This window comes from Lissotriton helveticus, chromosome 2_1, assembly GCF_964261635.1.
Source record: "Lissotriton helveticus chromosome 2_1, aLisHel1.1, whole genome shotgun sequence".
NCBI classification, from domain to species: domain Eukaryota; kingdom Metazoa; phylum Chordata; class Amphibia; order Caudata; family Salamandridae; genus Lissotriton; species Lissotriton helveticus.
In genome coordinates, this window is record NC_136059.1 from 1,591,415,800 (window position 1) to 1,591,439,959 (window position 24,160).

The 24,160-nt window shown below is 42.1% G+C and overlaps 1 protein-coding gene across 3 annotated transcripts in view; it reads right to left on the minus strand.

Annotated features, from left to right (window-relative positions):
• LOC144818798 (phospholipid-transporting ATPase ABCA1-like) overlaps nt 1-24,160 on the minus strand; it is a 3,252,877-nt gene that overhangs the window by 244,940 nt on the left and 2,983,777 nt on the right. For all 3 annotated transcript variants that reach the window (XM_078676562.1, XM_078676560.1, XM_078676561.1), the window contains exon 47: nt 14,247-14,350. In XM_078676562.1, the coding sequence (XP_078532688.1) occupies nt 14,247-14,350 (104 nt within the window). The remainder of the gene's footprint in view (nt 1-14,246; nt 14,351-24,160) is intronic.

Below are 24,160 nucleotides of genomic sequence, written 5' to 3' on the forward strand. Positions count from 1 at the left end.
AACATGCTGGTAAATTCAAATTTTTTCTCAATGTAATGATGCCTGTCACTTTACAGAGGGCGATAAATCTTTCATATATCGGCCAATGATCTGTTCAAAGGAGAATGCCCTTCTTTTTCTACTCGAGGCTTGGGTCAAATTCAAATATTGCATGTGAATTTCCTGAAATGCCCAAATTCGTGCTACATAAAAAATGTGTGTTTCATTGAAATTTCAAGTTATGTAATTTTGCATAATCTTTGACTACAAGGGATAAGTCCACCAACATCTTGACGTCTTTTTTCAAATAAACTATGTCCTCCTGTGAAAAGTCATGTGGGAGACCGGCAAACGTCTTTTGGCACCAGTAGATCATTTTACAAAATGTACATATAATTTATTGGAAAAACATTATGCATTTTCGCAAATGCAAGGCATAGATATGCCAATAAACGCACCAGTTCTTACGGCTGAATATTTGTTATAATCTACAAAAAATGTTTTTTCATTTTAACTCATGGTTATTGAGTTATTTACAAGATGTCACATAAGCATTCAAAAATAACTCGCCGAATTTCGAAAATCCTTTTAGCAATAGAATAAGGTTCCCTGTGTCAGCAAAGAAACAGAACTCCTTCTGTGTTTTTTTCACTGTTAATCTGAAAACTGCCATCTTTGTGCATGTTTTGTGACAGATTGAGGTCGTTGGTGTTATCCCTGATTAGATAGCTAATGGCCCGTGACAATATCTTTCTTGGTTTACATTTATAATGGCAGGATCCTATAGCTCACTTCTCATCTGTCTGATCTTATCAGAATGGGTAAGATTCGAAATAGGGCTGTTAAAATTGAGTGCTGTTACTAAAGCTGGGCATAAATATTGATACATTGTCTGATATACGCTTGCAGAAACACCTGATTGGCTACTGTTTAAAAAAATGGCTGTAATGTCTTGGAATGTAGAACGGCCCAGTCACGGGATTACATCATCTCTTTTCCGATTAACAGTAAAGAAAGTGCCAACAATGAGTATTCTCTGCTTACAATCTTCAAAAGGGAGGGACTGTATTAAAACTAAACAAAAATGTGCAATAGAAGAATCCAGTCCGTCATTTATGTCAGTGAAAGGTCCTGCACTCATTTTTGGGGACCGGGGCTAATTTTTCATCATCATTCTTTGATGCATGGCGAGGGAAAGATTAGCAAAAAAGGGTGAAAGAAGGAGGCAAGGAAATCTAATGAAACCGCCATAAAGGAAAAAGGCAGGAATAAAAAGAGAGCCTGCAAGAGTGAGATAAATAGACAGGAAATGTAGAGTGGAGTAAGCAGCTTTGATATTTAGCCTCCCTAGAGGCCTCCAAGAAAAACTTTGGACGCCTGCATTATATTATGTACTAATTAAACACGAGTCAATAGCAGATTGTTCGTTATAGAAATGATAAATAAATATTGACCATAAAAATTTGACAAGAAGCGGTACCCTCCTGTAGAAAAACTATGAGGCATATTAACAAGGACCTTGTTAAAATGATCGCCGTTTTAGTGGCAGGAAACTGCCGATAAAACGGCGATATTGGGCTTGCTAATATGCATTAAGGAATTCCAATAGAACCCCAGGCTAGATGTGAAGGACATCTAACCTGGGCTTCTATTGGAATTCTATAACGCATATTAGCAAGCCCATTATCGCCATTTAGCGGCAGTTTCCTGCCGCTAAAATGACAATAATTTTAACGAGGTTCTTGCTAATATGCCCCTATGTAACCACAAACATATTAAACAGCGTTTACGTTCTCGCTGATAGAGTTTGCTCTTTCAATTATAGGGGGGCATTATACCCTTCCATGCTCATGACGAGCTCAGCTCGTCATGGCATGTACCTCTCAGGTGCTCATGACGACCTGAGCCTGTTTTCGTTGCTGTCCAGCACAGCAAGGGAAACTCTTAAGCAGCGATGTGGATAAAATCACAGATAGTTTGCATCCACATATAATCTGTTTTCGTACTAACATTAGGTTATTAGGTGGTGTATTGATGTAACGTGTGAATGAAGTGTTGGGTATTTTCTTCATGTAAGACAGAATTAACATTGTAATTGTACGTGTTTAGATTACATTTTAAATGTGTAAAAGTATATCCATAGTTTATTAACTTTTTTTATATTAATGCTTATATAACTTGTTTATATTAATGACCCATATGTGCATGTATTTTAAATCTTGTGTACTGTTCTTTTGTTGGCCGAATTCGGTAGGCCTATCTTTAAATTCTCCCTGTTCGCTCTCACGTTAAAGGTTATAATTGGAATTTATGTGCTTGTGGAATTTTCCTCTTTTCACGTTTCTGTTGCAGGTGGAAGAATTCATCCTTTTTAGAATAACGCCTTTCTTTCAGGAGCTAGTCAAAGGGAGGAGAGGATGCCTTTGAACAACAGCGCTGAGAAGGTAAGTTTCCCTGACAACCAGACTTCGCGTCCCTGCTCGCGCCTTCCTGACAACGTTCAATGTCTCCCTAACAACCAGGCTTCGCGTCTCGGCTCGCGTCTTCCCTGGCAACAAAGCTTCAAAGCTTCAAAGCTGACTAAGGGTGCGATTGACTACACGTTTACGAGGCAGTCTTGTTTAAAGATAAAGCGGATGCACTTAACGCGATGAACAGTATAAACAACCTTATTTACACATAAGGCGGATGCGCTGAATGCGCTGAACAGTGTTTTCTGATGTAATTAAATACACATACTGAGTCCAGTTCAGCTCAAGAACTCCTGAATACTATATGGACAATTTTATTCACAGCGACAGGGCACATAAATAAAATAAAAGCAAAAAGAATAAACAAACAAATAAATACTTCAGTGGAATTTTAAAGAGATTTCACATTTCAAATAGAGATGCAGTCTGTGTCTCCACCACCACCATTCCTGGAAACACAAGGGAAATCCACCCATTAGTTGGAAAAAATGGTTCGATGCCTTCGAGACCTATTTGGGTGCGATAGGCGCGTCAAGATATCGCGCAGAAAGGAAGAAGTATCTTTTGCTACATTCTTTGGGTTTTGAGGGGAGAGAAATCTACAAACATTTGCCCCCTTTAATTAGAAATAACGCAGAAGAGGATATAGACGAATATACCGAGACAAGGATGAAACTAGAACTGAGATTTGATGTTAAACCCAGTCTAGTAGTAATTAGACACAAATTCTTCAAAAGAGACCAGCTACCTGGAGAGGATGTTGAGACTTATATCTCTAGTTTAAGACTACTGAGCGCAGAATGCGAATTTGAAGGTTTCAGAGAACAACTGATTAGAGATCAATATGTTTGCAAATGTATAGACAAGTCAATTCAACAGAAACTACTAACGTTGGGCAATCCAACTCTTGAAGAAACTATCCGTGTGGCCAAGAGTATAGAATTGTCTAAAAAAGAAATGAAGGAACTTGAGAAGAAGACTGAAGAGACTGTTTCAATAGTCAGAACTAAGGAGAACAAAGACAACAAAATGGCTTTTGGTCAGCAACGTTTTGAAAAGAGTAATTTCGCCAGTTCCCAACGTTTTGAAAGAAATGCTTTCTCTAGGAATGACATTTGCTATAGGTGTGGAAATCCCTCGCATAACAAGAACAACAAATTTTGTCCTGCAAGAAACTCTACTTGTCGTAATTGTGGAAAGTTTGGACATTTTGCAAAAATCAGTCAAGTTTCCAAACAAGGGAGTTCGACTTTCAGTAATAAGTATCAAGGGCAGGAAAATGTTAATGTAGTTGGGGATGTCACAGAATTGTATGGTGGGACTGGGAGGGATCCTGATTCCATCAACTCCATTCAAGACGACCTCAGGGATATGGTTGTGGTGGTACGAGATGATGGTAATCTCATCAACTGTGTTCAAGACAACTCTAGAGATATGGTCATAGTAGTTCGGGATGATGGTGTCATCATTGGGGATCCTTCGGAGTGTGTTGACCCTTATGAGGATTTTAGGGTTGGTGATAAGGTTATTTCTCTATTAGTAGATTCAGGCGCAAAAGTTACGATGATCACTCAAGAATTGTTTAATGAAACTTGGCCTGAAAGGGAACTATTGCCTCCAGATAGAGCCCCTGTTTCCTATGAGGGACACAGAATATCTCTTTATGGGTTTTTTGAAGATATCATTCAATTCAGGGGTAGGAAAATTTTTGGGACAGTTTATGTCTCCATTAAGGGCTTGAACATCTTGGGGTGGTTTCACCAAGGGTTATTTAAGATGATCCTAAGACCAGGCACTAAGGAACAGATCAGTATCGATGAATCATCTGACTATTTTGAAAATCTTGCAGTGGTGGATTCTAATGAATACATTGAGAAATTAATTTTAGAGTTTCCTGCTGTTTTCGGGAACGGTCTTGGCATGATTAAGGGTTTCAACCACGAGATAAGGGTCAAGGATGGGGCTGTTCCAGTTAAGCACAAGGTCAGGAATGTTCCTTTCAGTGTGAGAGATGCCCTTGAGAAGGAGTTAAATGACTTGTGCAAGAGAGGGGTTATAGAGCCCATAGAGTCATCTTTGTGGTTGTCTCCTCTAGTGGTCGCCAGGAAGAGGAATGGCGATTTGCGCGTCTGTGTGGACTTGCGCAGTGTCAATAAGAACATTTTGATTGATTCACACCCCTTGCCAAAGATCACGGACTTGTTGTCTCTTACCAGGGGTGCAAGGTGGTTCACCAAGCTGGATCTGGCCTCCGCCTACCACCAGGTGGTGTTGAGTCAATCATCTAAACATCTGACTGCTTTCGTCTCTCCTTTTGGGAGTTTTCAATATTGCAGAATGCCGTTCGGCCTTGCTTCGGCGGCAGCAGTTTTCCAGAGACTAATGAATCAAATGTTTAAAGATGTCCCTGGGGTAATTGTGTTCCAGGATGATGTTTTGATTTATGGGGAAGACAAAGGGGGTCATGATTTTTCTTTGAATCAAGTTCTACAAATCATGCAAGACAAAGGTGTTGTGCTGAAATCTGAGAAGTGTGTTTTCCTAAAGGAAAAAATTGAATTTCTAGGGCATGTAGTCTCACACAAAGGGGTTGAACCACGTCCTGGTCTGGTTAAAGCCATTGTAGATGCCAATCCACCTGTTGATAAATCTGGTTTGAAGTCCTTTATAGGACTTAGTGAGTTTTACTCCAGGTTTATCAAGGACTATGCATCTAGAGTTCAACCTCTCACAAATATGTTAAAGAAAAATGTGCCTTTTGTCTGGGACAAGAACTGTCAAGAAATTTTCGAATGGATCAAGTCACAGCTGGTGAGTGAGAATGTACTTAAACCCTTTGATCCTAATAAGGAGTGTGTTGTCACGGTGGATGCTAGTGGTTTTGGCCTTGGGGCTGTTCTTACTCAGAAAAATGGACAGACTGACAATACAATCGCTTATGCTTCAAGAGTTTTGCGTGGGTCTGAGGTCAATTTCTCTGTCATCGAGAAAGAGCTTTTAGCTTGCTGGTGGGCAGTCAGGAAGTTTAATCCTTTTCTTTGGGGCAGCCATTTCACGATCCGAACGGATCATAGCCCTTTGGTTTCTATCTTGTCCGGTGAGAAAATCAAAGAACATACTCCCAGAATTGCGAGGTTGTCCACCAAACTACTACAGTATGACTTCAACATTGTGTATCTCCCTGGTTCAAAGAATGTCAGGGCAGATTATTTTTCACGTTTTCCCATAACTGAGAATGACTGTGAAATACAAAAGGAGGATGATCTAGAGGATTGTTTTGTTGCTGCGGCTGATCTTGAAGGGATGTGTGCCGTCAATGAAGTTGAGTGGAAGGAAGAGTTGTTGAAGGATGAGGTTCTGGTTCAGGTTGCTAATTACCTGAAGTCTGGTTGGCCCAAGGAGAAGTATGTTTCTGGAGAGTTCCAGACATATGTTAAGGTTGCCGACGAACTTACGGTCGAAGATGGCATTCTTCTGCGGTGTGGCAGACTTATTCCTCCTGAGAGCTTAAGGAAACGTCTTGTTGAGGGTGCTCATGAAGGTCATTTGGGGAAAACGTTTACTAAGCGAAGGTTGAGGGATGTGTTCTGGTGGCCACAGATGGATGTGTGTGTTGACATTTTGATCGATAATTGCGTTATTTGCAAATCTTCTGACAAAAGTCATAAGGTAAGGACACCCCCTTTGGAGCCCATTCAACTTCCTGATAGAGCATGGGAAAAGATTGGAGTTGATTTAGTGGGCCCTTTCTATCTTCTACCCTCTTCTTCTCGCTTTGCAATTGTGGCCATTGACTATTACTCCAAGTGGCCAGAAATTCGGTTTGTCAAGGAGCCCACCTCTGCCAATGTCATTCTTTTCTTAAAGGATATTTTCTTAAGGGAAGGTTTTCCTTCTGTGGTCATGACAGACAATGGGGTGCAGTTTGTCAGCTCTGAATTTGAGTGTTTTCTGAAACAGGGTGGTGTTGGTCACAAGAAAAGTTCTTTGTATCATCCTCAGGCCAATGGCCTTGTGGAAAGGATGAATCGTGTGCTCAATAATTGTGTACAGTGGGCCATCGCCAGCAAGTGTGTTGTTGAGAATGCTGTGCGTTCCATGCTATGGTTTTACCGTACTACTGCGCATTCTTCTACTGGAGTTTCTCCTTTCGAACTTTTAAGGGGAAGGAAACCTTCTACGAAAATTTGTCCAGGTTGGATGTCCAAGTGGGTGAAGATGAATGTGATGGATGGCATTGATGGTGTGGTGAGGCAAAATGTTTTGGCAGTCCAGAGGAAACAGAAGACTTATTTTGATGAGAGGAAAAGATCTGTGCCTCATAATATTTCTGTTGGGGATGTCATTCGCATAAAGGATTCTGTTCATGTCACCAAGGGTAGGAGCAAGTTCTCTGAACCATTAGTGGTCGACAGGGTCTGTGGGAATGCTGTGCGTGTGAACAACAAGGATTGGTGGAACATTTGTAAAGTTGTAAAGATTAATAGTAGCAATGTGTCACCCAGTTCTGTTGATGAGAGGGGAAATGGTATTGTTGATGCAGCTTTTGGGTCAGAGCCTCGCAGGAGTCTCAGAACTTGTAGGATTCCTACCAGGTTCAGATAATTGCATTTTAACCTTGTTGTACCAGATTAGCGATAACTGCATTTTGACCTTGTCGTACCAGATTATTGCTATGTAACTTTATTGTTCTTTCTCTGTTCTCAGATGTGTCTTTTCACTTTATTCTCTATCTGTTATTTCTTTCCTTCTTTTTTGCTTTTGTTTCTTTTCTTCTTTTCTTTCCAACTATCAATTTTTATTCGTTTCTCATTTCATAGAAAAGAGGATAATGTAGTATTCTCTGTGTTGTGCCCCTTAGGCACCTGTAGTTGGAACCTTGTTGGCCTCATGGTTCCAGGCTTTGTCTCAGAACGTGGTGCTTTGACAGTTGGTCTTCTGTCACTGCTCCCTGTCGCTGTGCTTCCTCTAAGCTAAATAAACACTTCTACAACTATACTACTGGTCTACCCTGACTTCATTACCACATGTTCTTTCTTGGCTGAGAAGGCCTGGGAACCAGGGTCATCGAGCAAGAGCTTGGAAGCACAGTTGCTTCATAGAAAGTTACCTACAAGAAGGCATGGTGAAGAGATGAGGCAGTCTTGTGACTTGTTTGGGGGTGTGATTTTCGACTTTTGTATTGGGGTTAGGGACAGAGTTCTGTGGCTTCTGCAATCCAGGAGAGAGGGGAGCATCTTCAAACGAGATCCATAGCTTTATGCTACTCGACCCATTCACCTTGAGTGTGCTTCTTAGTAAGACTTCACTTGCTGACACCTTTCTGGGGACTCGCCTGGGGAAATGTTAAGTAGAGATGTCATGTTAGCAGTAGTGTAGCGACAGACTAATACTTTTTGTTTCTGAACCGCCAATGAAGGGGGCTCTTGATGTAGGGGCAATAATTATCTGTGTGCTGATTCTTGAATTGGTCATTCTGTGCATATTGCACCGCCTACATTTCGCTTGTAGATGTGGTTTTGTATTAGTGTTCATGTACCTTTACACTCTCGTCTTGAGGCGTTTGCATTTCCAACTTTTCCTGGCTTTATAATACATTTACTAAATTTGGCTCAGGAGTCTGTGTTACTTTAGCATCATGGGTATGAGTAATGTATAATTGGCTACTGATTTTCTCTCTCCCCTCCACACTTACAAGCAGGCAATAAAGTGCCATAGGCCAGGGGTCCTGGAGTAAGTCTAGAACATTGGAACCCGGCTCCCTCCTCGCTCCTTGTGATAGCAAGTACAACACATTTATAAAATTTTGTGTAATGGGATTTGGAAGGCAAATTGAACTAAAAACACATACGAAGCATGAAAGTGATATTATAAAGAAATTAAGCAATATTAAGGCGAGACTGCAAAATAAAATTTCAAGAGAACATTGTTTGATGCAACAACTTAAGTTTTCATTTACATAATGTTGTTGGGTGTGATCTAATTGTCTTTAATACTTTTAACATATGAACAAGAATCTCTGAAACGAGCAATTAACAAAAGCCAATGGAAGAATGGATGCGTTTTGCCCTGAATACAGTTAAAGTTTGAGAGCTGATGTTACAGTAACTTGTTTAATCGAACTTTACATAACACCTATCAAAGATTCACATTCAAAATCATAACATGGATAACATAGCCTGGCAGTACTAATAACACTACCTCTCTGAGGTACTACTCACATAAGTCTTTGCACACCTGATTGATAATCGGACACTGGGTCCAAGTGGGCGGCATGTGCATGAGGCATTTTATGCACCCAGTAACTACTGAAACCACAGATTGAGGTAATGGCTGGGTGTAAATAACCTCTAACCTGTGTTTTTGCTTAATAACTGCTAGAATAATTTGGTGTTTATCGCACTGAAGTACACGTCTCTCTGTTTTCCACCTAGTAAATTTGGGCAAGTTTGCCCTTCTATTATTTACATGGGGAATGAGGTGAGGTATTGACCATGTATCTTTAAATCAGAATTTTATTGGCAACATTTGATTACAGATATGGTTGAGCAAATACCGCAAATTGCGAGTTCAAATTGATGTCACTCATTCATGAAACCTGAATTTGCATTGATAGATTAATGTAGGCATGATTAAAATTCAGCAGATGTGGTAGAGGATGTGTCTTGCCTTGTGGGTGGGAGTGGTGATGAGTTGTTTCAGTCCGAGGTTGACAAGGTGGTCCAGGAGGGTGGTGAAATTGGGGTCGCTGAGGCTGTCGAGATAGAAGTTGAGGTCTTCGATGAGTATGTAGTCCGCGGAGATGATGGCTTGGGGCGCAATGAGGTCAGCAATGGTGGTTGTGAATGCGATTCGAGGTCCAGGGGGTCTGTAGGTGAGGGTGCCACATCGGGTCGCTCTGGGGCTGATCTGGATCTGGAAATCGAGGTGTGGGAAGGGAGTGGCTTATGCTGGAGTTTGTGAGTCAGAGGGAGCTCTTGTGTACAATGGCGAGTCCTCCTCCTGGATGGTTGGGGTGGTCTTTCCTCTCGATCTTGTATCCCTCGTGATGGAAATGTCAGAGCGGAGGTGCAGTTGGTCCATGTTTCCGTGAGGAAGGCGACGTCTGGTGTGAGGGTTGCAAGGAGGTCCCAGATCTGTACAGTGTGTCTGTGCAGGGAGCACACATTGAGGAGGATGCATCTAAGGGCTTCGGGGTGCTGGCGTCTGATGTGGAGGCGGTGGCTGTGTGAAGGGTGGTGAAGGTATGATGGCAGTGTTGGCAGGAGAATGGCCATGGGTGGTGACAGCTGGCAGTTGTTGTTCCTTTCGGGGTTGAGAGCGAATAGGGCATCTGAGTTGTAGTGGTGGATGGCCGGAGGACCAGAGTCCCTGGTGCTGGTCACGGTTGGGTCGCGGACAGGTGCAGACGGGCTTGCCTTTGGCGTGCCTTCCGTGTGGCGGTGCAGCGGCTGCCATTAAATAGGGAAGGCGGAGGGATGTGCAGCTGGGAGGTGCGAGTGGGAAACGGCAGGGGGGAGGGACCGCCGGGGCAGCAGAGACAGAAAAAGGGCGGCGAAAATGAAGGACAGAGAAAAAGGGCACAGGTACAACAGACAAAATAGGGGCACAGGTACAACAAGCGAAATAGACAGATTAGCAGAAAATACAGCAAAATGGAGAAGCAAGGTGCAGTAAAGAAGGCAGAAGAGAGACAATACTGGGAATAGAAATATACAACAGGCAACTCTAACACCGACCAGGAGAGAACTGAAGGGGGCAGCTGCAGACAGCACAACAACTGAGCTGCTGGGGCAAAGAGCAGGAACTCGGGCCAGGAGGTCAGAGGTACTGTTCAAACACCAGAGAAGAGGCCTCAATTAAATAGGGAAGGGGAGGGAAGTGCAGCTGGGAGGTGGGAGCGAGTAACGGCAGGGGCCACGGGGCAGCAGTGTCGGAAAAAGGGCGGCGAAAACGGAGGACAGAGAAAAAGGGCACAGGTACAACAGGCAAAATAGGGGCACAGGTAAAACAGGAAAAATAGACAGAATAGCAGAAAATACAGCAAAATACAGATACAAGGCGCAGTAAAGAAGGCAGAAGAGAGACAATACTGGGCACACAAACATGCAACAAACAACTTGAACACCAACCAGGAGAGAGTTGAAGGGGGCAGCCGCAGACTGCAAAACAGCGGAGCTGCTGTGGAGAAGAGCAGGGTCTCTGGCCAGGAGGTTAGAGGTCCTGCACAAACAACAGAGCATCGGCCACCATTAAATAGGGAGTGGGAGCCTGTGCATGTTCTCCATCCAGGTGGAGAACATGCTAAGTGCGCATGACTATTTAGCTGGCCAGAGATGACTGGCCAAGTCATCATGCACACTTAGAAAGTGCCCACTACTCCTCCCCTGCTCTATGGGCAGCCCAGCCCCACCCTGCCCCACACCTAAATAGAGCCAGTAGTGATAAAATAAAATAAAAATAACATGGCGTTAATATAATTTTATTTTTCCTTTGGGGTGACTCTCCTCCGCCTTAGCGAGGAGCAGCCACTGACTCTGGGTTCTATTTTTGTGATGTGGAGAATGTATATATTTGCTGGAGAACACTTTCTTAATACTCAGCTGTAGCTTACACTCATCAGCCCACTGCAGGATTTCTTTTGGGTGTATACTTCTGGTTTTATGAAAGACTATATTTCATATGAATTGTATGGTCAATCACCATGCACTCAATAGATTTTCTTAAAGGCACCATCGTTCATCACTCATTTATTACTTTATCACTCAACTCCCCTGCCGCCAGGCAGCTGCTTCATTTGTGGGTGCCTTTAGCTCTGCTTTAATTCCCACTGGGCAGTTCCTCGTCTATACCACTCGGAAGCTGATCACATAGTAAGCACTCTTGGTGGCTCTTCTGCCCTGCTATAGGGACTAAACACACATCAGAGTGCCAGGCGGCTTTGAAAACTGTAGTAGCTAAACACACATTCGCTCTTGTAATAATTCTCTCCATAATTGCTAGACCACTGCTTCTTTGTTGTGCTTTTTACATATGAGAGCTCAGTTTGCATGCTTCTCTTTAAATAAAACTGCACCCTTAATTAATCTCATAACACAGTTTGGTGTCTAAATTGTATCCATATTTGTATTTGTTTTCCCATTTATTTTTGGTGATGCTTGACTTGATTACCCACAATGCTGTATTTCTTTTCTCCACATCCTTCAACAGTTCTCTTGAACTGTCTGCATAAAAAGAGATGGGTAGGCAATGAATATCCTGAACGACAACATCCCCTTTGAATGTAGTGACATATAGGCTATCAATGGGCACAGAGTTATCACTATATCAAATACCATATTGCACCTGTAATTAGATAGGGTTTCCTATCTTAAGATAGAAGATAGGTGACATATGACCGTTGAAACCTGTTTATATGTGGTATGACTACTTACATCTACATTTAGACCTCTCTTTTTGTTTTAACGACTTTTGAACGGTTTCATCGGCTATATAGCAGGGCATTTAATCCAGGGAGGGTTAATGAGGGCCAGCAAAAGTTTGTGCCCTCTCTACTATGCTTTCAGTGCAGTGTGGTAATACTGAATCTGCGGTCTGGAGTTAGTTCTGCACCTATGTCAGACGGAAAAAAAATGAATACTCAAAAGATCATTTCACAGATATTTCTGGGTGGTGTCGGTCATCTTTATTCATCTAATTATTTATTTATCCATTTTGTTGAGCACGCTTATACAGAGTTCTGACATGTCACTGTGTGTCCACTTCAATCACTATGTGGTGAACAAAACAGTCTAGTTAGAAACAGTACTTAAGGGTGGTTGGAGCAAATTTCATCAGTAGTTTTATCCTTATTCTTTGGCGAATATATTGCCCACGTGGTAGGTGTTAAAAAATATTGTTGTGGCCTTATTTATTCCGAATCCCAATCACACTTCATCTTATTCCTCATTCTCATTATTGTGCACCTACCTTTACTCTATGGTAAGCAAACTATGGCATGCTAAAAACAAGTGGACCCCAGAAGTCCATGATGTTAAGCAATGTCCAGGTGGCCACCATGTGGAAGTCTTTTCCATTTTCCCTTCTTAAGCACAACAACCGCCTGATCTTCTGTAGGCAGCTGGGAACATGATTATTGGCACTAGGCCTGGTTATTCATTCTCCCTGTGAGGCTTAGGTTTCACCAAGGTGCGAACGCAAATACATTATCTCGATTCACTGAATAACTAGTTGTCAATATTAATGTTCATAAATGAAAATATATCTGTCGGATATCAAGAATTTCACTCATTTGCTTATGCTGATGGTCAGATAGAGCACCACTGGTTGTTCTGAAAGGCTGTGTTTGGTTCTGTATAGCGCTATAAAGGCTTAATAAGCGTAAAAGTGCTTTACAAAACAAGCCAGCTATTTAAAACATAAATAGCTGTTGTCAAGGAACTTTCTGTACCTTCTCAGTGTATCATGTGGGTTGAATATTGTACTTCTGTTATTGTGCCATCGCCCAATCAGTAATACCCATCATCCCTTGAAAATGTTGTTTTGAACCAGATACTGGAAAATGGATACGTATTCACAGATTTTTAAATGTTATTGTTGCAGTTATGTAAAGTGCTACGCACCAGCCTCAGAAAATTATCCTTGGACGGCACATCTATAAGTCGGCAGGTAACCAGGATAGTGCGTTACAGCCCTGGTGATGTAGATTCTATTGGTTCAGGAGACAAGGCTGGGTCATTCCTTGGACAATCAAACATGGCACGTGTATCACAAATATGGCAAAGACTTAAAGAACCGAGCCATGGAAGCAGAGGGTGGAGAATGCACGCAGTCAGGTAGCACACCTGAGGACGAATGGCTTGAGGAGGATAACATGATCCAAATACCAGGGTGAATAGATGGCTCTATCAGGGTTTTCCGAATTGGATACATTCATATATATCTCTCTGATGTACAGCAAGTGAATTCCGCAATGAGAATCCTTGTACATGAAATGTCCGACCACCAAATCTCTTGGATCTATTTCAGGAGGGTAGCTATGGTTGGAATATGTAGATTATCAAGTACCTAGATCCTAAGAATGCTTAGGAAGTGGCCAGTCTTAGAAAATACAGTGACCACGCTCTGAAGTATCCGGTCTTAGAAAATACAGTGATCACGCGCTGAAGTATTCAGTCTTAGAAAACACAGGGGCATATTATCAAGAACGGCGTTAAAATTATCGCTGCTTTAGTGGCAGGAAACTGCCGCTAAAGCAGCGATAATGGGCTTGATAATATGTCCTGGTGAATTCCCATAGAAACCAAGGTTCTGGTGTGAACCTGGGCTTCTATGGGAATTCACATGGTCATATTTTCAAGCCCATTATTTCCGCTTTAGCAGCAATTCCCTGCCGCTAAAGCAGCGATAATTTTAACGCCGTTTCTAGATAATATGCCCCACAGTGACCACTCGCTGAAGTATCCACACTTAGAAAAAACAGTGACCACGCTCTGAAGTATCCAGTCTTAGAAAATACAGTGAGCACTCTCTGAAGTATCCAGTCTCTGAAAATACAGTGAGCACTCTCTGAATTTCCTGTGTATTCACGTTTAGTTTAGCTTGGCATACGTTTTTACTTTTGCTTATTTTTGGGATGAATTAGGGTTACGTTTGTTTACATTAATGAATACTCCTAAATGCAGCTCAATCATATAGAATAGCCAGGAAATACACTTTTCAGTTATCATCGATCATAATCAGCATGGAAAATAATACAAGTATTGACAAAAGATAGATAAATCAACTATAAAGTACCTGTGAGAAGTCAAAATGACAGATCGACCCTCTCTGATAATGCTCAGTATGCAATCCCACAAAAAACGCCGGGCTTTGGGGTCCATTCCTGTTGTTGGTTCATCCTTAAAAGTAAAGAACAATTATATATTTAAGACCTGGATGTAAATTACTTTCACAGAAAAAAAAACTCAATTAGAGAAGGTTGGATTTTCTCAAAAAGTAGTGAACGAGTGAGTGAGTAGTGTATTTATGAGGTTTACCCAGAGACATAGTAGTAGACTGGTAGGACAGCAAACGGTAAAAGGAAGAGAAAAGTATTGCTATACCAGAAAAATAAACAATACAACTCTAAAGTAAAGCAAAACGACCCTGTGGAAAATGACGGAGTAAGCTGAGAGACAATAGCTCCTACGAGCCCATTCAAGTATATGGAGCAGGGAGTGAAGGAGCCCTGCTTTAAAGGCAAGTGTGCTGAAAACATGAAACTGGATGAAAAGAACCTGGGCAGAGAGAGTGGCCTTGGACATGCTGGGGAAGTCTAGCACGGGTACCAGTTGGCTGGATCCACTGTGCCACCTCAGAGTCGGTACAGCAGAATGAAATGAAATGAAAGAGAGATTTATAAAGCGCGATACAATTACCCGAAGGTGTCAAGGCGCTAGCTCATCAGCTGAAAAAATGCCGTAGGATCTTAGTTCAGAATCAGAGATTGAAGAGCCAAGGGCCTCATTTATGAAAGCCCTGCGCCACCGGTGCATCACTTTTTCCCGTGTTAAAAGTGACGCACCGGCGGCGCAATGCCTTCATAAATAAGGCCCCAAGTCTTTAACACTTTCCTGAAGGCCAACAAGTGGGTTTTGTCTTTTTTAATGACTGTGATACCAAGAAGTGCTATGATCAATTCTCGTAAAAATAGGTGCTCGGCCAGCCGGGTCTCTCATGTGCTCATGTACAAAAATAAAAATCTTTCTTAACTCATCAGTAAAGAAAAATGAAGCCACAGCCAAACTACCTGACACCCTAACTGCAATTCTTTGTTCAACCAGCCATCAAGACTTTTGGGCTTGTAACCGAAGATGGAACAAGCCTCAGTTCAACAGGCGAAGCTGTGCTTTGGGGACTCAAGCTGCGCCTCTCTGACGTTATCCTATAAGGATGAAACTATGGTGGGGTTAGGGACCTGGCCTAGCAGTTCGGGCTGGATTATTTCCACTGAAGCAGGACAAGTGCTCATATGCATGTGATTTGAACCCCTTCTGTATCTGCACAGACACATTATCAGTGCTAGTATGATAGATTGTGATGGCTAACTATCAAAATCCCTAACTACTCCATTAATGAATAAGATTGGAAAAGCTGACATCACTTTTCTCCTCCATCTGCTATTGAGCTTTGTGGAGATGTTTATATTTTAGTGTGTAGTGCAGGAAATGTTGAGACCATGCTACCCTCTTTCACCTTCCTAGTCTTAAATGGCCGCGTAAAAAGAACAGAGATAGAAAAAATCCAAGATAGGTACATATTTTAATTTTTAGCATTCATCTATGTCAAATCATTTGGAGAAATAAGTATACAGGGTAAGGAATATGTCTTTGTAAGCTGTGTGATTGTAGCACAAGAGAGGTAAGCAAATGTCATCCATGATGGGACGAGGTCACCGCTAGCATCATGTTATTGAGGGATCTGCTGTTTCATAGGTTCAGTTGAATATTAGTAGCTTTTGAGAATCAAAGTACTGACCTATAATTTATAATAATAAGGATCACAGTAATGCTAAATATACAGGTGCAAGAGGCCCTGATCAACTTCTGATTGCAATCATAAAGTTAAAACTTGATTTATGGGTCAGATATTTTACAGCCTTATTTGAGTATTGCGTCCTAACAGGAGTGATAACTGATTTTTGGAGAGGAAGCATTATCCTCCTACTATGTAAAAAAGCCTCCAATACTGTCCCCAGTAATTATAAGCAAATTACATTGCTAGATGCCACTGGGAAAATCTTCCCCAAGTGTGTCTTAAATAATGTACAGTGTTGGGTAGAAGAAAATAAAATGGTGCCTTTAGACCAAATTGCTCCTCCTTGGATAATATACCTGCACTACAGCTAATCCTGGATAATATGTACAGAGGATAGGTATGCCGGTCTATGCAGCCTTTATTGATTTTTCCACCACTTTCGACCACGTGGACAGGCCTGCTCTGTTGAGGAGATGTAGAGTGGTGGTGTGAGAAAGTAATCCTTTTTGCCCTGATCACCTCCTTTTTTTTGAGTGATACTGGTGGTTCCTGACTCTGATTGTATCCTGAGACCTGCTAATCAGGACCAGGGCCAGTGCTCTGTTTATATGGTAATATCATGTAATTACAATTGGTATGACAATCTACCTGTAAGACTTTATTATACGGTAGGGTATATAGGTTTAGAGGCCCAGTAGATTTAATGCACTTTAGTGTGCACTGCTGTGTTTCCTGCTCTCATTTTGAAAGCCAGCCCTACCTTGCAGGCTGTTTAAAAAAGAAAAGGATGATGTACAAATTCGACTTTGGAATTAAAGGTACTATCAAAGGCTTAAACTATCTGATTTTTACATATAAGTCACCCCTAAGGTCTACCCTAGGTTCCTCAAAGCTAGGATGGTATGTAAAAATAAGTAGGGACATTATGAAATATGTTTCATATGCCCTTGTAAGGGAATTAAGGAAAGTGGGTTTCTGTTGCAGGACCCCCACACACACGTTTTGCTAGATTTCTGATGCACTTTGACTTAATGTGCCCCGGGTCCATGCCAATCAGGTACCCAGGGCTTGTATTCTTTCCCAAAAGTGCACATTTGTACCCACAATTGTCACCTCTCTGGCCACATGGAAGTCCCTTGTAAAAGGTACCAAGGGTACCAAGGTCCTCTAAGGGCTGCCGCACATATTGTGCCACCCTAAGTGGTCCTGTACCTTAACACACAAACACACACTGCCATTGCAGGATGAGTGTTTTGGTGTGGATAAAAGTGAAGAGTCGGCACACACACCTGTGTGCCATTCCTGCAACCCACTGCCTATGGTATAGGTAAGTCATCCTACTAACTGGGTGCACTGTACCACTGGTGACGGTACAGTAGCATGAGCCCTGTACCCCTACAGTGTCTAAATCCATTCTTAGACATTGTAAGTGCAGTAAACCATAAAGAGTATATGGTCTGGGAGTTTGTCATTACGAGCTCCACCGCACCATAATGGCTTTACTGAATTCTGGGAAGTTTAGTAGTAAACTTCTCAGCATAATAAACCCTCAACGATGTCAATGTGGGATTTAATATACAATGCACTCAGAGGGCATCTTAGAGAGAACTCCTGAAAAACAACCAGCCTCTGGAGAGTTGCCTGACTGGTAAACACCAGCCTGGCACCACAAGACAAGTTTCTGGACCCCCCGGGGTGGGAGCCTTCGCCTGCTGGGCCCAGAAACAAAGCCTTTCCTGGGCAGAGGGGAGTTTCAAAGGTCTTGCTGTCTTTCGCAATGCAACCCTGAGCCTCTCCTGCTATTAAGAGCAGGCCCCCTTCCTGTTTCACCTCCTTTTTTGCAGGAAGAAATCAGGGAAAAATGAGAACAACGCAGAAAGTGTGCCCACCACTGCCAACCCCACCACTCAGGTGAAGAAGGCGTGGTGGAGCACACTCTTCAGTAACTGCCATCTTGCATATGGCAGGCACTCTTCAATCTGGATTAGAGATTGTGCCCACTCCCCCATGTGAAGTGAGCACACCAAGGGTTTGGTCACCCTAAGGTCCGTATCCTATTGGCGACTACCTTGAGACTCATAAAGTGCACCCTAAATACAATATTTAGGGGGTAGTCATGAACCCAGAAGGCAGATTCTTGCAACCTGTGAAGAAGAACGATAGAAGAAGCCGCACAGCAGAGGAGACTACAGAGAAGAACTGACTTGGCCGCAGCCCTACCAGCACGTCTGCAGTTTCCGGAGATCCCGCGCCAAATGTCGACTTGTCCTGCAGTCAGCAACCTCCAAAACACTGAGAGGACTGATTGCCTTCAATGAAGACCGGATCTCCTGCAAACAGCAGCTCTGTTCAAAGAAAACCCAAAGACAGACCCTGAGCCAGCTGAGGATGAAGAAACTCGACGCCTGGAAACACCTCAGCCTGTAGTCTTTGGCCCAAGTTCAAGTGGCCCACCGGTCCCAGCTATGTACTCCAGAGTCTAAGTCCACTGTGGGTTGACCCCTCCAGGACTCCCCAGCATCGCCTGCAGTCTCTGTACGGAGGTCCCCCTCATGTGATTGGCCCGATAAGGCACAAACAGACCTCAAAAGGCACCCCTGCATCCGGCCGCCCAGCCCACTGGAGAAGAGGACCGGAGGTACACCTACATCCCTGAGCCCTCCAACTTACCTGCCCAGCTGTTGGTTCCTCCCAGAAGATTTCCTGGACCAAGCCTGCAGCAAAAATCCCAAACCGGCAATCTCCATAGGATTGCATTGGGCTTCCGACCCCTCATAAGCACCCTGCATCTAGCCACCCCTGCACTGCTGGTGGTGTGGACTTGGTGCTGACTTGGGACCCCCTTTCCCCTGACCTTAACCCTAGGAGCTATGCTCTCAAAACCAAGTGGCCTGCCCGTGAGCAGCCCCCAACCGAAGTGCCTGATTGGCTAGCATTGGCTAGCATTGGCATCCTGCACTCTACCCCCGGCCGCCCTAGCGCCATTGGTGGTGTAATTTGAGTGCCAAGCAGAACAATGGGGAACCTTGGTCCTAACCCTGAAAACTCCCACTTGTAAGACGTTTACTTACTTGTAAAACCGATAACCAGTTTTCTACCATTGGAACCCATGTTATGAGACTTTGGGCCTAAACAATGTTGGTGTAGAACTGATGTTTGTATGGAGCAAAGATAACTAAACTGCATAGTCTAAAAAGTCTTACTTACCGTGTATTGTAAGACCTTAAGGATGATATCTAGGCATAAAGCACCCAGTACTAAGTAAAAAGTATTAAAAAAGTAATTTTGGTATAATTTAAACTGCTGTCTGAATCAATTACCAACCAGTAACTATTGCAAATTGCAATCATAACTGTATCTCATTGTAAAATCCTGCATTCCAAGTATATTTTTCCTACCTGTACCAAGTCCTGCTTGGTTCTAGAAATAAAATACGAGTATATCTTTTTTATACCTACCCAATTGGTCTGGATTCTGTCTCTGAGTGTGTGCCATCAGCCTTTGGTTGAGTGAATACAATAAATGGTTAACACACCCTATGGATAAGCCTCACTGCTCATCGACACTACCACAAAGGGAGCTGTTAGTACTTACCTTTCAAATTGAAAATACTATAATTAGACAATAAAGTCTATTACATTTCTTTAGTGCCAAATAGAATTAAAATAATAGACAGTGCTATAATGTTTTCATACATGTTGGTGATTCAACAGATAAACCATAGACCTTTAAAGCTTGTTCCATTGATGGTGGTACTATTAGCAATTCAAAATGCAATTCAATAAGCACTAGTAACTTGGTAAAAATAATCTTTATTTAACATTTTGCCATGTAAAGCTTGCTATGACTGTCAGGTCTGCTTGGATAAAAGCCAATACTTTAAGAAGCGATTATATATTTCCATTTGGAGATAGTCTTTGAGGTGGCTGAAATTCAAGGTTCCTCCCCATCTTCGTTTTGTATCTCTTGGTTATTTTTTAGTTGCTTGTCGATAATCTTAAGAAATATTACCAGTTTAGTAATCACTTGTGCCTGCACATTGTTCAGTGGAAGCTAACGGCAGCAGGTAATGCCTATGACCCCTCCTTAGTCCACAGATGCCGAAGCAATATTCAGGGCTCTTCCAGGAGTATTGGGCATATGCTGAGCAAGTGAGTTATTGATTCCTGGAAAAGACCCCATATTTGACATGTTTTTGACTCAGGTTTAACTGCCCGTGGAGGAGATAGATCTAATGATGAAAAAGATCCCATTCAAAGCTGCAGGTATTTCATTTTATAATAGGAGGAAAATTGTTCCATAGTATATTTTTGTGGACCTTCTCTATCATAACTACTAAGGACTAAGTGGGCATGTTCTCTTTTGGCAAATACTCTTCGGTCCGAATCAAGAGCTTTAGTTTTTACTTTTCTGTTCAGAGCTGAACACTGCACTCTGGGCCCTCTTTAAAAAGGCCCCCAGTTTCCCCGGGTAAGCCTCAGCTCAATATGAAAATGTTCGCGCTGTTTGACACCTTGTTTTATGCTGATATTTACTAACACCATGGTGTGTCATCCTAATTTTACTGTGGGCCATGTGCTGGAGTAGAGCAACATGATGCCTTGTAATAATGGCTCTGGGATTTTCCAGGCTGCAAACTTGGTCCACAGTAAGCAACCATTGACTCGGTCAAAGGCTATACCGTAGTCTATGAAACAGCATTACATATCTTCTTTTTTCTGTATTTGTTTGGTTACAAGCATCCATATGGCCACCATGTTGTGTATAGTGCCGGGTTGTGTTCTAAACCCAGTTTGGTTGAGGGAAAGTAGGTTGTTTGTCGTTGCCCAATCTTGAAAAACCAAAAGTAGTAACAAGGCCAAATATTTTGCCTCTTTGTCCAGTAGTGCAATATGTATGTAACTGTCTAGAAGCGAGAGGGGGCCTTTTTTATAAATAGGCTGAAGAATCGAGCCTTCCCAGGGCGGTGGCACAGTGTGCTGAAATATGCATTTCTTGAATACATTTTCAAGTATGCCTGACCAGAAGTGGGTACCTAATTTAGCCTCTGCTATACCTCTGGGGACTCCCTGGACTTTGTGCACGCACACTATAGCTTACTTTGGAATAGTATATACGAATCCAGCTTCCTACATTGGTAGATCAGCACTGGGGTGTAAAGGCTTGCATTTATTAGACTAACTTAGTCAACCTCTGATCACAGGACAAGAATCTAAAAATTGTCTTTTGTGCAAATCATTTTTGCATTGACTCTGAAAGTGTGTTAGATCCCTGTACCATTGTTTAGAAAAGCAGAAGTTACTGAAATTAGGGGGAAGTATCTAGAACTGCTAGTGTAGGTCTTCCAAAAAGAAGCCCAATTAGAAAAATAATGATCACCCCGGAGAATGTGGCTGAGGATCTTGAATGTGCCCATACTCCAACTTAGAGGTTAGAGAGTTAATGCTTTTCTGTTAAAGCTAAACAGATCATAATTGGGTCCAACCGTAACAGGAGACAACTCCAGGAGTTCCTGGTAGGGCATGCAAGAGACCACCCCCACAGAAGAGTGTGAAGACCTTCAAGAAAATGGTGAAAGTAGTAAGGATGATGAAGTTTTAGACCAACCACCTCAACTACCGTCCACACACAAGTTTTACCAAGGCTGGCTCCTACAGAGGTAGTGCAACTCCATACCAGACAGTGAGGACAACTTTACTGACTAGGATCCCCTTTTTGTAAGGACCAAAAGACTAGACCTAGAGAGTAGGCTCCTAGCTCTAGAAAAAGAGAGTGCAGAGATAGGCCTAGGACCCATCAATGGTGGCAGCAATTGAAAAGGTTTCGAAAAAGAAGGATTCTATGATCCTAAAATCACCAAACGGTTTCTCTCTAAACTTGAGGATTGTGATGACAACACCAAGTGGTTCTCAGCCTTTGAGAGGTCTTTTTGAGCCAGGAAAGTGAGGAAATCTCACTGGGGCACACTCCTTTGGGAACTTTTCTCTGCTAAGTGCAGATACAGACTTCTCATCCTTGTTGGGCCAGAAGCAGAGTCGTATGAACTCATAAAGGGCACCCTGATTTAGGGTTTTTGACTTACTACTGAGGAGTATAGAATTAAATTCAGGTGGGGTCAGAAATCCGAGAGTCAGTCCTGAGTGCAATGTGTAGACTACTCAGTAAAGACACTAGCTGGATGACTGACTGGAAGTAAATGCAAGATTATGATGGTCTTTATAATTTGTTTATGAATGAATACATTTTAGGTAATTGAATTAATGAAAAGTTGCATCAGTATCTGGTAGACCCAGGTCCAATTTCTCCCCATGAATTGGGAAAGAAGGAGTACCACTGGGCAAAGAAAAGGATGACCAAGACGTCTACTGGGGGTGACCAAAAGAAAGGGGTTGCAAAACCTCCCCAGGGTAAAGAGGGTGAGCATCCTAAAGATAAAAGTAAGGAGTCCCAGGTAGCCCCCTCAACAAAAATTCCCTGGAGGGTGGGCCCATAGACACCTCACAACCTCAATATGAGCACCACTGTAAGAGTTGGGATCCCAACAAGGTATGGTGTCACAACTGTCAAAAGGTGGGACACCACACCAAGGACCCTAGCTGTCCTAAAAGGACAAGTGATGTAGTTCAGTCCTGTCGAGTGGAGTACCACAACCCTACATAACCTGGAATTTAGAACACAGAGTTTGTAGATGTATATTATTGTGAAGGTTAAACTGTTTGCCTCTTATTAGTGTGATGCTTGGTGGCATGTAAAATGGGAGAACAGAATATACACTATATGTAATGAAGGTGCACAAATGTTAGAGGATGATTTGTGTGTACTGCCCTTAAAACATTTTGATATAACTTTTTTAAATCACTTTTTATAAAAAATGGGACCAGAACAACAAAAGCAGCAAATCACCTGTTGTATAATCAAGTAAATGAAATCATGTGTTGAACATTCTTTACATTTTGTAACTCTCTTACAAATATGTATGAAGAGATTACATTCATTTTGAAAACAATTGGGGTGCTATAAAATGTTAAATCTTTCTATTTTTCATACATATTGAGTTATGAAATGTTCGTCTTTTATTGTTATCATTGTAGCTGTAAATCTTCAATAAACTTGAGACTTAATAATCAGCACATAATGTGCATAAAAAAGGATTTTGATTTTTAAAATATTTATTGAATAGTAGTTTAATGCATTCACAGGGTTAATATCTCACAACTCTGGATGTCCTTTTAGGTAGTAATATGATCTAGAAACTCATCTCATGGCACTGAAAGTTAAATGTCACCTGTGGACTGCAGCACTTATTGTTGTATCCACTAGTGTGACAAAGAAAATATGGCTGCAAGCATACCAATGTAGCCTCACTGCTGTAGTTTAACCCTGCAGCCCGACCTCTCAAAATTATTCTTTTGACAGGGAAAAACTTTCTTTTCAAATACTGATAAGCTACCCCTGTGTAGGCTTTATAGCCTACAAGGTAAGGTGTTTAAATGTTGGACATGTAGAAATGTAATGTTGCCTTGCTTCTCTAGCAACAAGCCCCCAAAGGCAATTTTCTCTTGATTAGGGACAGCTAAAAAGCAACATTTTTAATATTTATCAAACATCCAGTTCAATGGTGATCAAACAAAATCACATGGTTACAAAAGATTAAGGCTATGTTATTAGAAATGGGCCTCATCCATCTGTGGGAGGACCCAGAAGGGAACTCTTTCCCATCTAAAAAAGATTTTAAAGCCTTATATAGGGACAAGGTTTATCAAAAGTCTCTGTCCTCGGTCATTAGTGTTTCCCTTACTGGCCTCTTTCTTAAGAGTGAATATAAGTTGGAAGCCTACTGGGACATTATTACGTGCCCTGGTGATAGAAAACTCTTCCACCAATTTAGAGTGGGAACACTCCCCCTAAAATCTTTTATGAAACAATGGGGGGATGACCGAGATACAAAATGTCATACTTGTTTTACTCAGGATGAGACTTTATCACATGTCCTGTTTGTGTGCCCTGCATATAAGGGCCCTCAACAGAAATGGCTCAAGCCGGGTTGTAAAAAGATCGGAACAAGATCTTGCCAAACGGCTCTGCGTATTGTAAAAACTTACCTGCAGCACTTATTGTGTCTCCCACTTAAGTAGCCCTCTTTGTACATGGCTCAGGCATGCCATTGCAGCCTGTGTGGGCAGTTTTAAACT